Here is a 15,370-nt window from a genome sequence, read left to right on the forward strand (position 1 = left end):
AGTGAAATGGGGAAATTAATTTTATTGTTATATTATTCTCTTGGTAACACCGTCAAATTTAAAAGTCTAAATTGTAGAATAAAAAACGTTAAAAATATACCCAAAAAAATTAGCCAACAAAATGAATGAAGTCGAAAACAAACTCGACGAGGATTACCTCTTTTATTTAGGATTTACCACAAGTTTTTTTCATAGACTCCCATCGGAAGCTGATGTAGCAAAATGCAAGGTGACAAACATTTCAAATAATCCATTTTAACAAAATTTATAATCCCCAAACATTCTTTATACAGTCTTGGTTAGAAAGACTGTGTGGGACACCATGTCAAGGAGTAGAAGCTAAGCGCAACAGAAACATCTTTCTTTCAAATTTAGTGTTATGCATGCAAGAAGGAAGATTAACCGGACCATTTTTAGAGAATCCTAAAGATGTCGATATTCTAAAAGCTTCAAATTATTTTGGTGAAATGAAATGTAACAATGAAGAACCGGAATGGCTTGAAGAAGTTGTTGCGCAAGGAGCAATGTCTTTAACTGGAGATGAAGGACCAATGGAACATCCCAGAGAAGACGGTAGAACATACGTGGCAACTAGAACTATGCCAAACGGTCAAGGTGCTTTTGCTTACGTAGCTGTGTCTTTAGCCGATGATGAACCGATGTGGTTAGGTGGAGGAGAAGGGTATAGTTATCAAAATAAATCCAATTTGACATTAATATCTATTATTTTAGTGTTTTTGATGCTCGAATGAAAGAAAAATTTCAAGAATTTATTCCCCCTATTACTGAAATGGAAAGAATTTTAGCTAAACGCAAGGATCCCAAAGAACGGGAAAGAGTGATGACGTTCTACAATGTTTTATTGCGAAATATAGCAGATGAATTAGACGGTTTAGTCAAACAAGAAGATAATGATACCGTAAATGGACTTATTGATCAGCTTGAAAGAGATTTAGCCGCAAGGGGAAAACTTTGCTGTTTGCAAGATTTATCAAAAAAAGAAAAACGAACAGAATTATTATTAATGCTACATGATAGAGTGTACAGTAGAAGGGTTAAGGTGCAACAAAGAGAAGAAGTGCTAGACAACATTGAAAAATCACTTCCAAAATCATTTTTCGATATGTCCTTATCAGAAGAAGATAGATATAAGCTCCCAAGTTTAATGTGGGAGCAAGCAATATGTAAAGCTCCGCAAAAGAAAAATTTAATTACTTTACAAGAAACTTATCCAGGTATTTTGGTGAAAAAGTAAGTTTAATTTTAAAAGTTGTCTACTAATAAGTTTCTAAAATCCAATTTAAGTTGTTTAATGTATCTATCGCTTCCTAATTGAACGAGATGAAAGATTAATTAGAAACTATTTTTAAATAGTAACAAAAATTTGTTTTAGATTCATCGAACTGATGGCTAATCAAAAAGAAGAAATTGCTATTCGAATGCAACGACGACACGATAATATCGTTTCACAAATGAAAAAGGAACTACGCATAGAGGGTGAGAAATTTACGAAATGGGTCGAGGTACGTTATTTCTGTTATATTCACTCGGTCCTATGTTTTTACAATTTTTTATTAGTGGTCGATACCGATTGTCTCCCTCGAAGTGATTTCGACAGACGTCGAAAAGTTCCAAAGTTTATTCCAGTCATTAAAAAGTCGGTTCAGAACTTTCTCAATATGCAAACCATTTTTTGTCATTTCATACCCATAATGACGTTATTTTAAAACCTACAATTTTAAAAGTCGATTTCTTTACGACAAAATTCAAAATATCCTCGTGTCACTTTTAGAATAAACTAATGCAAATTTATTTTTTGTTAACAAGATGCGAAGGACGGAGATTGTTTCCAATTAGTTTCTGCTTAAAATTAGATGCTTTTCTTACCCTATGGGACAATGACGACCTGATGAGCTTTAGCTAATTTAAGTTGTCCAAGAAACATTAAAGTGTTATTGTGTTGATTATCTCGAAAAGTTACACCTTTAGTTTATTATCAATAAGAAACATAATTAATTTTGTATAATGAGTAAATTAAAGTGCACAAAAAGTTCAATTTTTTCAGAAATCGTGTTTACACAGAATTCTAAATTATTGTGCTCTAAAAGCAAGACATATTATTCGAAACGACAGCTTATTCGTCAAGCTTGGACGATATTGAACCCACGCGTATCCGTGCGGGATAACTGAGTTACCCCACGATTTAATGTTTACCTTCTACAGGAATGATTCTTCATATGTGCCTTAAATAAACACTAGTGAACGCAATCATGATTTATTTGTTTTAATTTTTACCATTAAAGATAAGCGTTTTTTAAATTTTATTTCGGAGTAATACAGTGACCCCGCACGGGCTGCCTTAACCACACCGATTGCAGCCAAGATACACAACTCGTGAATGAGTTAAATCCTGAAAATGCGTGTTAAGTGTTCAAAGTCAGGCTTTGAATGGGTATCAACACCTCGTGCAAATACAAGACAAATTGGACTTGTTCCACTGGGGTCATATGAACAGTTTGGTTTATGAGACTCCTATAGAGACAGAAGACGATCTGGTGGCACGAGTTATGATCGCCGCAGGTTAGATTACAGATACACCAGGTGATACACCTCTGCCTGGTGTGATGAAGCGAGTTTACCAGATCATTCGTAGATACAAAGCGTGCAACAAAGTGGGTAGCACCGCACTTGTAGTGGATCAGAATGCCATTCTTTAAAAAGAACAAAAACAGTTTAAGTGCAACTGTAAACTTAAATCTTTTTGTGAAAAATGATTCCATTTCCTTTTTGTTTTTTTGTTTATTAATGATTTGAATTGTTAAACAAGTTATGTACTGGATACATTCACTACAGTACACCACGCGGCACATTCTGTTCACAGATGCATATCATTTTACTGGGGATTGTCTCAATTCTCGAAACAACCATATCAGAACAAACAAAAACCGTCATGCCACCCGTGGCAAGAGATTCCAAAACAGGTTTGTTATCAATGAGTAGGCAGATATTTTGAATGGTCATGTGAGTGGACCGTACATTTTTTCATCCAGGCTAATGGCTCCCATCTACTTGATCTTTCTACAACAATATTGGATGTGTTGTTGGATGCTGTGCCACAGCCCCTCACTTTTCACCTCATATTTGGGAACATCTGGAACGATTTGGACAAAGATGTATAGGCCGAGGTGGTCTAATCGCATGGGCTCCATGATCACCGGATTTGACTGCATTGGACGTTTTCCTCTGGGGTGATATAAAGAGTTTGGTTTATGAGACTCCTGCAGATACAGAACAAGATCTGTTAACACGAGTTGTGGTTGCTGAGGATTGCAGAAACACCAGGTGTAATAGAGCGAGTTTATCAGAATATCATTCGTAGACACAATGCATACAACAAAATTGGTGGTCGCCACATCAAACCGCACCTGTAGTGGATCAGAATGCTAACCATCCTTTGAAAAAGACAAAAACACGTAAGTGTAACTGTAAACAAAAGTGTTTGTGAAAAATGATACAGTTTCCTTTCTGTTTTTTTTTTGTTATTAATGATTTGAATTGTCAAATAAGTTATGTTTAATCATGCCTAATAATGACTTGTAAAAGTGGTTAAAAACTTATTTTCAAACGGCTGTAGCATGTGGAACCTATGCCATTGAAAGTGCTAGAAGCTTGTAACCTAAGCGAAATTTTAAAGCGATTTTATGTATCATGTCTGTTAATCAAACAAACTTTGTTTTCATAGGGAAACAACTAAAAAATAGCTCTGCTCTACTGCAGAAATCTAATAGTGGACTTGAAATCTAATAAATTTCCGCCGCATGATAAAACCTACTCTACCAAAAAGGTTTTGTGATGCAAAAGATAGATCGTATTCTTTTATTTTTTTTTCTAAAAAAGCATATTCCCGTATACACAGTTAGTATACGGGAATGTTAAATGGGTGAAGAGAGACAAACCAAGATCAAAGAGTTGTTTTGGATATGGTTCGATCATACTTTGATTCTTGGCGAGGAGTAACTGCAGATAATTTTTTACATCTATTCCTTTAAATCAAGAGATTTTCGAGCAAAAACTTGCCATTACAGGAATATTACGCGTAAATAAACGTAAAGTTCCCAATGAATATTTACCACATGTATCGCGTCTAGAATATTCTAGGCTTTATTAAAATCGGTGTAAACCGCATCGACTTGAGGGAATTATGAATATAATTAGTATAAGAAACTAGGTTAGTTTCTACCGATTTACCCGGTAAAAAAGCATGTTGTTCCGTAATCAGGCTATTAGGTTTCAAGAGGTAAAGTAAGTAAGAATATTTGATTTTTTCAAAAACTTTCTAAACCAATGACAAGATAGTAATGAAAGATAGTAATCGAGCGGTATTTAGAGACATCACCCCTGCACCTGACTTAAATACCGGCAGCACAAACCGCCTCTTCCACTCAATAGGAAAGGAACCAATACGTAAGGACAAGGAGAAGATTAAATTTTTGATTTAATTTCCCGTACAGTATCAATGTTACACAAAATGAGATCAAGTATTGGTTTTTTATTTTATTGTATTTCTATATCGATTTCGAGGAACAATCCTCATCATAAAATCAAAACTTATAAAATTTACTTACTATCCATTAAGTTGAAAAAATATTAAACATTAAAGCCAACACATCATCCAAAGTAAAACTTCAACAATTTTAATCTAATCTTGAGACTTTTTTCTTTTATATAATTGAATAAATACAATAGAACATCAAAAAATCAAAATTCAAAAACCAAAAATTAAAACACATATAAACAAAATCCAAAATAATACAAAACAAACCACGCGTTTACAGTTGACAAGATAAACGAAAAGTGACTGAAGGTCAAAAGGAACAAGCAAGAAAGAAACTGGTATTTATCCTGAATAATACTATCTATATTTAAATTTAAAATCCTGTAATAAAGCAAAAATAGGCTCTGTATTGATTTGTATTTGATCATTTAATAAATTATAATTTTGATTGTGTTTATACTTTAAAATTTCTAAAATTTCAAGCAAATCCAATCTTTGACCTTTATTACATTTGTGTATTAATTTAGTTTCTTTGTATTTAATTTTATGTCCTGTTTCCATTTTATGTTTATAAACATTAGAATTATTTTTAATTTCTGTTAAATTTAATTCTGTTAATTTCGTTAATGTTCTCTGATACGTGTTTCCAATCTCCTTCCTGTCTGTCCTATGTAAATGCTATTACAATTATTACATTCTATCGAATATACGCCACATTCTTTTTTTATATCTATTTCTTTTTTATTGCTATAATTTGATAATAATTTTAAAATTGTGTTATTATTAGAATATGCCAGAGAGATATCATCTGGAGAATAGGTGTTGCATAGTTGAAGTATATTGATTGTAGATTATAGGTTTATATGTCAAATTTGAGTTTTTTACCTTAGTATTTAACGGATCTTTTTGTTTTATAATTCTACAAAAAAGTCTTTCTATAGAACTTTTTGGAAAACCATTATTGTTAGCCAATTTATATATGAAATCTTTTTCGAGTAAACGCCTAGCCGCGTACTTAACTTCGACCCACAGATCCTCCGCACCCGAACTGAAACTCTGCACCAATGATGCCTGAAAACGACTCTTCACTGCAATAAGAACGCCACCACCATCAATTTTTAGCGAAGCTGGCGCGCATCTATCACGACAAAATATATTATAGTTGGAACAAAAGAACTCCGACTTCGCGATCGAGGAATTAAGAAAAGTCTCGGTGAGACAAACAACCAAAGAGTTAATCAGAGAAGTGGACGTCTTTGTCCGCAAACTATTAACGTTCTGATAATAAACCGAGACCACCATGTTGAGATTAAAAATATAATCATTACTAAACTATGGCAAGTAAGTTTAAAGTTTATCCAAATCACCCAAGGAACGAATCAACACGAAACGAGATCTCTCTAATTTCCGGACACGAACAACGTCGCCCGCAAACCAGACGAATTTATACTGTTTATTCGCCGTGATGGTTCTGGCATTCTCCGCTGTCAAGTGTTCATTGACAAAAATTGTATTTCTAATGCCATCCAATTTAATACTCGGAGCAGTAGCCGCCCCCACCCGAAGACTGTAAAGGCCTCCGCACACGGGGCAATACCAAAGCAATAAAAAGTTGCAAAGCCATGTTGGCGATACTTGTGATATTGGTGATCTGAGCAACTACACTGAGGGAAATTATTCTTGACTTTCAAGAAAAATTTATTCTTGAATGTATTTCTTAGAAACAAGTACATAAGATATTCTTAAAACAAATTCTTTTTTTGTTTTAAGAATAGAAATATTATCGAATTAAGTATCTCATATTCTTAGTATCGAAGAATATCAATTCTTTGTATCAAAAAATTCATTCCTGCGTCAATAATTTATAATACTCAAACGAAGAATTATACAAGATTGTTGTTGCATGAATAAGTTTTTCTAAAAAGAAAGATACGTTATTCTTGACATAAGAAATTTATTCTCGATACGAAAATGGGATTGTTGACGAAACAGTAAGATACTCTTTTTCAAAATGATTGATTTACTTTCACTAAAAATTCGTTTTCTTGAGAATCAAGAATATTTGTATACTTGCTTTGAGAATATGTGGTTTTTCTTCACTTAACAAAATGATCTTCTTGTGGATATATAAGAATATGATAAGCTTGTGCTAAGAGTAATAATCTTCGGTCAAGAATATATTTCCCTCGGTGTAGGGGTACTCACACGGAGCAATTTTAAACAGTCAACTTGTGCGTTCTGCAGCGTAAAAATGTCGAGTGCATCAAGCGACGAAGAAATGTTTTATTTGTATCGGTACAGAAGAAACAGAAGAACGAAAAGAATCAAAAGAAAGTATTCTTTATTATTTCTCTATTATTTAAGATCAACCCCAACGATGTTACGAATGTTAACATAGGTTTCTTCGTTGGGGCTGCACTACTCTGCACGACATGACACTAGTATGACGTCATAGTGCAATTAAGTGTAAGTGCAATGTCATGTCAACTGAGTGCAGGTCGGAAAAGTGTATAAACCGTGGTCACAACGAACAGATGGACAAATGTTTTTGGAAAATGTTTTTTTTAGTAGCGATTCATCAATTATTATTATATTATTATTATTATTTTTTCAATTATTAGCGAAATATATTTTCCACACCAAACTGCTAACCCTTATAAGTTCTTTCAAAAGTACTTAACGTATAAAGAAATCACATGCTAAATTGCACCAAAATCGATAAGCAGTACTTACAAAAAAAAGATTTATGGTGGTGAGGGTAGTTAACCCCAGCCACTCCTAAATGAGAAAAAACACGTCATTAATATTTTTAAACTTACTATAAGTGTATTTAATGCCGCCAAAATCGACAGTTAATAGTTTTTAAACTATTCCAAAACAGTAGGGGTAGTTTTTTACTGCCTCTACTGGTATTGAATGTACTGTGTTCTCTAATATAACAAATATATAAGGTTTTATTTCTTAATATTTAATATTAATATTAATTATTACAAAACACGCTTTCAAATATTCCGCCATTTTAGTTACACTGAATTACACTGCACTTATTGAACTTAGTCGAAAGCAGGTGCAACAAAATCTGCTTTCGACTAACTTACACCGGCTGCACGAAATTGCACTCCGCATGGCCCAACGAACAGTATGAGTGCAACTACACTATCCGAAAACACCTGAGTTTACATTAATTGTAATGCTTACACTACCAATACTTAATAGTAACTTATTTTACCACTACAATGTAACTACTTTTCGTAAGAATGATATGATAAAACTGTCAGGTATTTTGAAATTATTTTAAACAAAACCGTGTGAATTAGTCGCACAGTAAAATTTTTAGTGTAAAGTATGGCATATACGACATTTAAGGGTAGTGGGGGTTAACTACCCCCTTAAAAATTAATTCTATTCTAGGCGTTACTTGTCGAGTTTGACGCAATATGTCACGATATTTTTTTTATATGTGAAGTAAAAATGTTTGAAGATGGTTATAAGGGCTGGAAATTAGGGGAAAAGGTTTATATAAAACTTATAGATAAATAATTTTATTTATTTGGGAGTTGAAAACCAGCTAACAAAAGATATGATTCAATTAACCAAAAACATTTTATCTTGTAAAAGCTTTAGCGAAAGATTTCGTTAAAGAGGTAATGCAACAATTCCAAATATATGGATCTGAAAACACCTACAATTCGGATCAGAGCGGTTTTCACTTGGAGATCCACTCGGGAAGAACATTAAGTTAAAACAAACATTAAGAACAAACCGTTGAATGTTTGGTTGAGTCGACGTCATTCGCAACGCATAGTTATACGCAAATGTACTCCTCGTATCTGACTACTGCTAATTGTATCTAAAATTATTCTCTATAAGATACGTGGCCAGATTTTGTTACACTCATTTCCTAAAGACGGTTTTAGTAATCCCCAAACGAAAAAAATTCGTCACAAGTAAACGCAAATGTGCTCCACTGATCTGACTACTTCAAAATATTCTGTGAAGAAAAGGGCAACTGGCCGCTAATAGGTGGAGCTGTAACGGATTTCAGCTTCGCTAACATACACGCTATTAGCAGCTCAATGAATAACTGTAAGCTATTAGACTATCTTTCGATGTGCTATGATATTATAGTCAATAACAGACCGAAACCTGATAAATTTTTGAGGAATACTATGATGCATGCTACAAATACATTTTTTCCAACGCCATCTTCAATTTCAGCAATTATTAACTTTTGTTTTTCAAATGGCTGTGTATATTTTTCTTCGCGTCATTGGATAGAGTTTGTTTTTCTGAATCCATTGATGTACAATACATCCATTTGATGCCGCAAGCTGTAACTCTGTCATTTACATTCCGATTTTTATGAGCGAGATATCAAATGAAAAGGTGTGGTGAATACTATGATTCATGCTACAAATAAACTTTTTCCAACGCCATCTTCAATTTCAAGCGATTATAAACATTTCATTTTCAAATTGCTCGGTATGTTTTTCGTCATGTTATTGGATAGAGATTTCTTTTCTGACCCCATTGCTGTACAATACATTAACATTAATTGTAATAATTGTAGTAGAGAAAAACATTAAAATAGTTTCCGAACATTCTCTTAAAGTCACTTGTGTTATACTGTAGGCATTGAAATATCATTTAATGACTGTTATCAGTTTTGCACGTTATTTTTTTCTATGGCACACTACAGTATTGCAGAAGTGACTAATTGTAAGACAATGTTCGGAAAATGTTTTAATTGTTTTTCTCTGCTAAAATTACAATTAATGTTAATGTATTGTACAGCAATGGGTTCAGAAAAAAAATCTCTATCCAATAACGTGAAGAAAAACATACCGAGCAATTTGAAAATCAAAACTTGATAACGCTTGAAATTGAAGCTGGCGTTGGAAAAAGTTTATTTGTAGCATGAATCATAGTATTCATCTAATCATTTCATTTGATATCTCGCTCATAAAAATCGGAAGGTAAATGACAGAGTTATACCTTGCGGCGTTCTTGTGTGACAACCTGTATATACAGGCTGTCTTTTCTTTGTTAAAATTACATTCAAAATGGATGTATTGTACATCAATGGATTCATAAAAACAATCTCTATCCAATGACGTGAAGAAAAGTGTATGGAGCAATTTGAAAAACAAAAGCTAACAATCGCTTGAAATTGAAGATGGCGTTAGAAAAATTTATTTGTAGCATGAATCATAGTATTTGTTAAACCATTTCATTTGATACCTCGCTCATGAAAATCGGAATGTAAAATGACATAGTTACAGCTTGGGGCGTTTTTTGTCTGACACCCTGTATAAGAAGTCAATAATTTTTATTCCGACAAAAAACAAGAAAAACAATTACAGAAATTGTAGCCAAGCTTGCAGCAATTGATAGCTTCGACTTAGCGAAAATTTGGTTATCGAATTTTATTATAATTTTATCATCAGAATGTTTTAATAATGAAACTATTTGCGCTTTTGAAACGTTACAATCCACCTTTATACGTGACACACCATTAACACATTCCGACGAACTGGATGACATAATAATTACCGAGAGCGATAGAATTTACAAAGCCAGTCCGTTCTATGTATTTTTCCTCAACATTTGTACGAAGGTTGCTATACCGTGCGACAACGGACCTAGCAATATTTACAAATGTCCTGATTTTTTGGATTTAATATTGAAAAAATATTTAGCGTACTATCTATTATGGTGTGAAGAAATTAGGACATTCTGTTATACGAGTATAACCGAGAAAAAGAAAGAGCCGACCGAAAGCAAATCAGATAGAAAACCAAAAATGTTTGTAATAATAAAATAACGGGTGGCGCATACGTAACGTTATGATTTAATTAGTGAATAAATTTTTTGTTAACGTATTTTTTTAAAATTTTTTTGAGTATTTACTTTGAAAAACTTGGGAAATTTATGATGGAAAGACTCAGCACAGAACAAAGAACCCACGTTGTTCAATTTTATTTTGAAAGTCAGCATTCGATTATTCAGACATTTAGATCATATCGAAATTTCTTTCATGTTCGAAATGCACCTAGCGCTCCAACAATTTACCGATTGGTTCAGTGTTTTCGGCATCAAGGGACTGTCTGTGATCTTCCGCGTGCTGGGAGACCTTGTGCAGTTTGAAGTGATGTGAATATTGCTCGGAAGCAAGCAAGTATTGAGGAAAACCCCGAAACTTCCACCAGGCGTTCTCAACAGTACCGGGCAATGATTGAATTTTTTTTAAGGCCAGAGGTAGAGTTCGTCCAACTATGGCTCTCCTGCGCGAAATTATTGGCGAACGAATAATGTCCCGTTTTTATGATTTTAACCGGCCATCGCGTTAGCCCGATTTAACGGCTCCCGATTGAGGCTACCTAAAGGGTAAGATGTATGCCAATAAGCCAAGAACCATCCAACAACTTAAGGCCAACATCCGAGATGAAGTGAGGGCGCTGGGACCTAGAATTCTAAGAAAAGTTATGGAAAATGCTCTGTCAGGTCGAAGCAAACAATGGGCACCATTTGAAAGATATAAATCATGTGAACATATTTCCAAACTATAGTCATAATTTTAATAAATGCCAACGTTAAATAAAATCAAAAAGTTATTCATTAAATAAATCATAACGTTACTTATGCACCACCCTTTTTAAATAAAAAAATTAGAAAAGATCTGTTTGGTAATTAAACAATTCATTGTCAGTGTTTCTTAATTTCGAACAGTTCCAGATCCATTTTAAAATCTCTATCACATTTGTGAAAGAATTCCATGTCCTCGTATTTCAAGTAATCAAAATTAAAATAATTTCAGATACAATTTTAAGTAGTCAGATCAGCGGAGCACATTTGCGTTTACTTGTGGCGAATTTTTTTCGTTTGAGCGTGACTAAAACCGTCTTTAGGAAAAGAGTGCAACAAGATTTGGCCACGCTATCTTATAGAGAATAATTTTAGATACAATTAGCAATAGTCAGATACGCGGAGCACATTTGCGTTTACTTGTGGCGATTTTTTTTCGTTTGGGGGTGGCTAAAACCGTCTTTAGGAAATGAGGGCATCAAAAGGGCCATGTTATCTTATAGAGGGTAATTTTAGATACAATTAACAGTAGTCAGATACGAGGAGCACGTTTGCAAATGACTGCAAGAAAATCTGGGCACGCTATCTCATAGAGGGTACAATCTCGTTTACACGTGGGGATATTTTTTCTTGGAGGTGGCTAAAGTGTCTTTAGGAAATGACCGCAACAAAATCTGACCACTCTATTTCATAAGGAGTACTTTTAGATACACTTTACAGTAGCCAGATTCGCGGAGCACATTCTCGTTTACGTGAGGTTATACTTATTATTTTACCTAAAAATGATCGTGTAAAACCGACTTTAGCGTATACTCGGATGTATTCGGTGAAACGGATTGCTATGTTTGGCGTGCTATTTTCACACCGGTGTCAGCTTTAATGCAGCATTCTCGACCATTGCCGTATCGATAATTTTTATCTTCACTTCCATATTTTTGACTTTGCCTTCGAAATCTGATATCGAAAATGAAATATCACGGAAAAGCTCCTGATATTTGTTAGATAAACCCTTTACTTCCGACATGTTTTTAAAGATAAAAGCACAAAAAAAGCTTCTACTTCCACCGGCAAATGTTACGCTAAATAATGCTACTATAGTTCGTTTATCGAACAGATGCAGCGATTTGAAATTACAGCTCCTCCCACAAATGCGCACAAAATTTGAATAGAATTTTTCTATTGGTAAGCCCGGTTTACAAAGCTCAACCAAGAACAGCTCCCTTTCTTATTCTTTTCCTTGTCTTTACGTTTATTTTCTTTCTTTGAATCTATGTATTTTTTGTGTGTATGAAACTGGCTATTATGTAATAGCGAGGGAAATAGGCGTGTCTTCACTCAGGTTCACTGCATCCTTTCGATGAACAGAATATATAGTTCTAGATGGCCTTTTGCTTTAAAAAACATGACCCAAAGTCGAGAATATCCTGACAAACATGCGAAAACCGTATGTAAAAAGTTTACATAATCTTTACTGAACAAAAGTAAAAGAATACTGTCTTAGTTGTAAACAATACATACTTATTACCTATACTACTTGTTTTTCTTAAAATATAACAGATAAGTTTTAATTATTTTATCAGATATATGTTTTGCTTGTATATTTTGATGTAAAAAAAATAAATATATACTAAGTAAAGTGCCAACAAATCGAAAACAAAACGTGGGGTAACTGACTTACCCTGCACAGTCTCTAATGTATATTCCATTAGCACAGTCACGGGAGGGTAAAGCAAAAAACAAGGCTTTTTGTAGATCATTCTTATTTCTAGCAAACACCTTTACATTTCTTGATGATTTCGTCCATAAATGTGACGAACAGCAATGGACCGAATCTTCCTCCTTATCAGAATTCCATGTTTGCTGTAAATGTTTCTGGTATAAAATTATTCCTTATAACTGCCTTGCTATTCATATCATAATAGTTATTTATATTATAAGTGGGCTAGAAACATAATTACTGTACGAGTGTGAAGAATTGCACGACGAGGTCGTAGACCGAGTCGTGTAATCACACGAGTACTGTAATTATGCTATAGCCCACGTGTGATATACAACATTTTATCTACGACTGCTAAAAAAATTACTTATAAATCAATTTCTTTAAAAAGGTCTATATATTTTGATATTTATAAAAATATTTTGAAATGATTGTTGACAGTTTTGAATTAATATCAGTTTCAATAACACGTTTACTCATCTGGAATAAGTATTTAGAAATATAAAAATATAACAATTAATGTTTAAAATAAAGAGTATTGTTTCTCTTTAAATAGGTAGACTTTTTCTTTTGTATTGTTGCTCGTTTCAATAAATTAAGTCTGTTCTGATTGGGCTAAAAATGCGTTACGTAATGAAACCAGTGCGGTAATGAACTTCATTACGTAGCTCAAATCACCTCAAATGAGTGTGGTAATAATGACTTATCCAAGCAGTCGTAGATAAATAAAATAAACGAGCGGAAAATGTATGATTTCGTTTTATTAAGCCGAGGTCGCTTGCAGCTGAGGCAGTATAATATATGATGTCACATATTGAATCTCTGTGACATCTATTGCTGCTAGGATGCAGGCGGCGTCGGCCTAACTAGAACTAAAAAAGTATGATTTCGCTCTTTTAAGCCGAGGTCGCTTGCTAAGCTGTACGTCTAATTATGTTAAATACTTTTACCATTTTCTTCCTGACATATATTTACACAATATAACAAAAAAAAATGTATTCATAGATTTTTGAAATTCTCGTTTCATCTAAATCACATTTATTAAATAAATTATTCAACTTCAGTAAAAGATTTTTCTTGTTCGAAATGAAATCTATTTGAAATGAAAGATTTAAAAATCAATTCGATTCTCGAAGCTTCTATCTTGTGACATGACAAATAATTATGGAACACAGTATACCTCTCTATATGTACTTTTTTCGTTGTCCAGTTTTTCACTGATTGGACACTGTAGTAGGCAATTTGATTACTGAAACGCGAAGCTGAAAGAGCGACGAAGGGTTTGATTCATTTTATTTGAAAGGTGAATTTTCAGGTTTTTTGGCAAAACTATGCCAGTTTCATTCAAATAGCTTATAAAACCCCGCTTTACAAAAACTATTATAACCCTTTACGATGCATGGAGTTTTTGCTAATCTCGCTAAATTATCCCGCGCTATTATATAATATCGATTTCAACTTTCGCACGTTGCAGAAATTTACTAAAACAGGCCACCGTAATTTTGGCACCTGATGCATATTTCATAACGGTCCGTGGATCTCGTGGTAGAAGCAATATTAAGGTTACCGTAAATTATCATTTCAAATAACTTCAAATATGAACTCATTTCCTTTTTTTGATTTTTCGTTTTTGTCCAATATAGCTACTACCATTCTTTATAAAGTATTATATTTCTAAATTTATCACTTATATTTATTCTTATACATATATCATGTTTTAGACTGCAAGAGTTGCAATGGATCGAGCTGTGGAAGTTCAAAAAGCAGTTCAAGCTGCCCGATTTAAACAATTAGAAAGTGAAATGAAAGCGAAGAGGCGTAAACGCGGCGGAATAACTGAAAAAACAGAGTTGTACGAACAAATGGCTAAAGCACTTTTTGACCAACAACAAAACGTTGAATTAGAATCGGAGAAAGGAAGAATGCTGACAGAAGAGATTAATCATTTGAATGCTCAAACCGAGATGATTCAACAAGTAACTAACGACAACGTGATGAAACAAGAAGAAGCTAACATCGCGATTATGAAAAACATTAAAAAACTACAACAGGCTATTACCGCAAATGAAAAGAGGCTTCATACTTTAGAGTTTATGGCAAATACAAGACTTGCCAACTCGCAACAAGCGCAGATGTTTATTTTTTAAGGAACCGCACATATTAAAACGTGATGATTTTCTTTCGTGGTTTAATTAAACGACCCGTAAAAAGTCACTTCACTTATACGAACCACAAAAAAAACTTTACGGCCTCTGAATAAATCAACCACGGTAACATTTAAAAGAAAATGTAACGTCGATGCTTTCCTGCTTAAAGCTTTAAGTGTTATTGGATAATAAAACGTCAAAATTTCGTGGTAGAGTTCTAATAAAAAAAAACAGGGGATGTAAAGAAACGAAGGAAATTTATGTCGAGGTCATTGTAGCCGTTCAGTCATAATTTAGTCAGAATATATTGAGAATTAAATAGAAAATTAATGTAAGTTGTAAAATAAATTTTATTTCATTTAAAAA

The 15,370-nt window shown here is 33.5% G+C and overlaps 1 protein-coding gene across 1 annotated transcript; it reads left to right on the top strand.

The window, feature by feature from the left end:
* The first annotated feature begins 35 nt into the window (after positions 1-35).
* LOC111425132 (myosin heavy chain, clone 203-like) lies at positions 36-15,370 on the top strand. The gene is made up of 5 exons (XM_023058911.2): positions 36-229; positions 294-682; positions 733-1,251; positions 1,394-1,523; positions 14,579-15,370. Exons 1-5 carry the CDS (start codon positions 122-124, stop codon positions 15,002-15,004), a joined length of 1,572 nt encoding a protein of 523 aa, XP_022914679.2. The 5' UTR covers positions 36-121; the 3' UTR covers positions 15,005-15,370.

The sequence above is a fragment of the Onthophagus taurus genome, chromosome 7 (assembly GCF_036711975.1).
Source record: "Onthophagus taurus isolate NC chromosome 7, IU_Otau_3.0, whole genome shotgun sequence".
Taxonomy (NCBI): domain Eukaryota; kingdom Metazoa; phylum Arthropoda; class Insecta; order Coleoptera; family Scarabaeidae; genus Onthophagus; species Onthophagus taurus.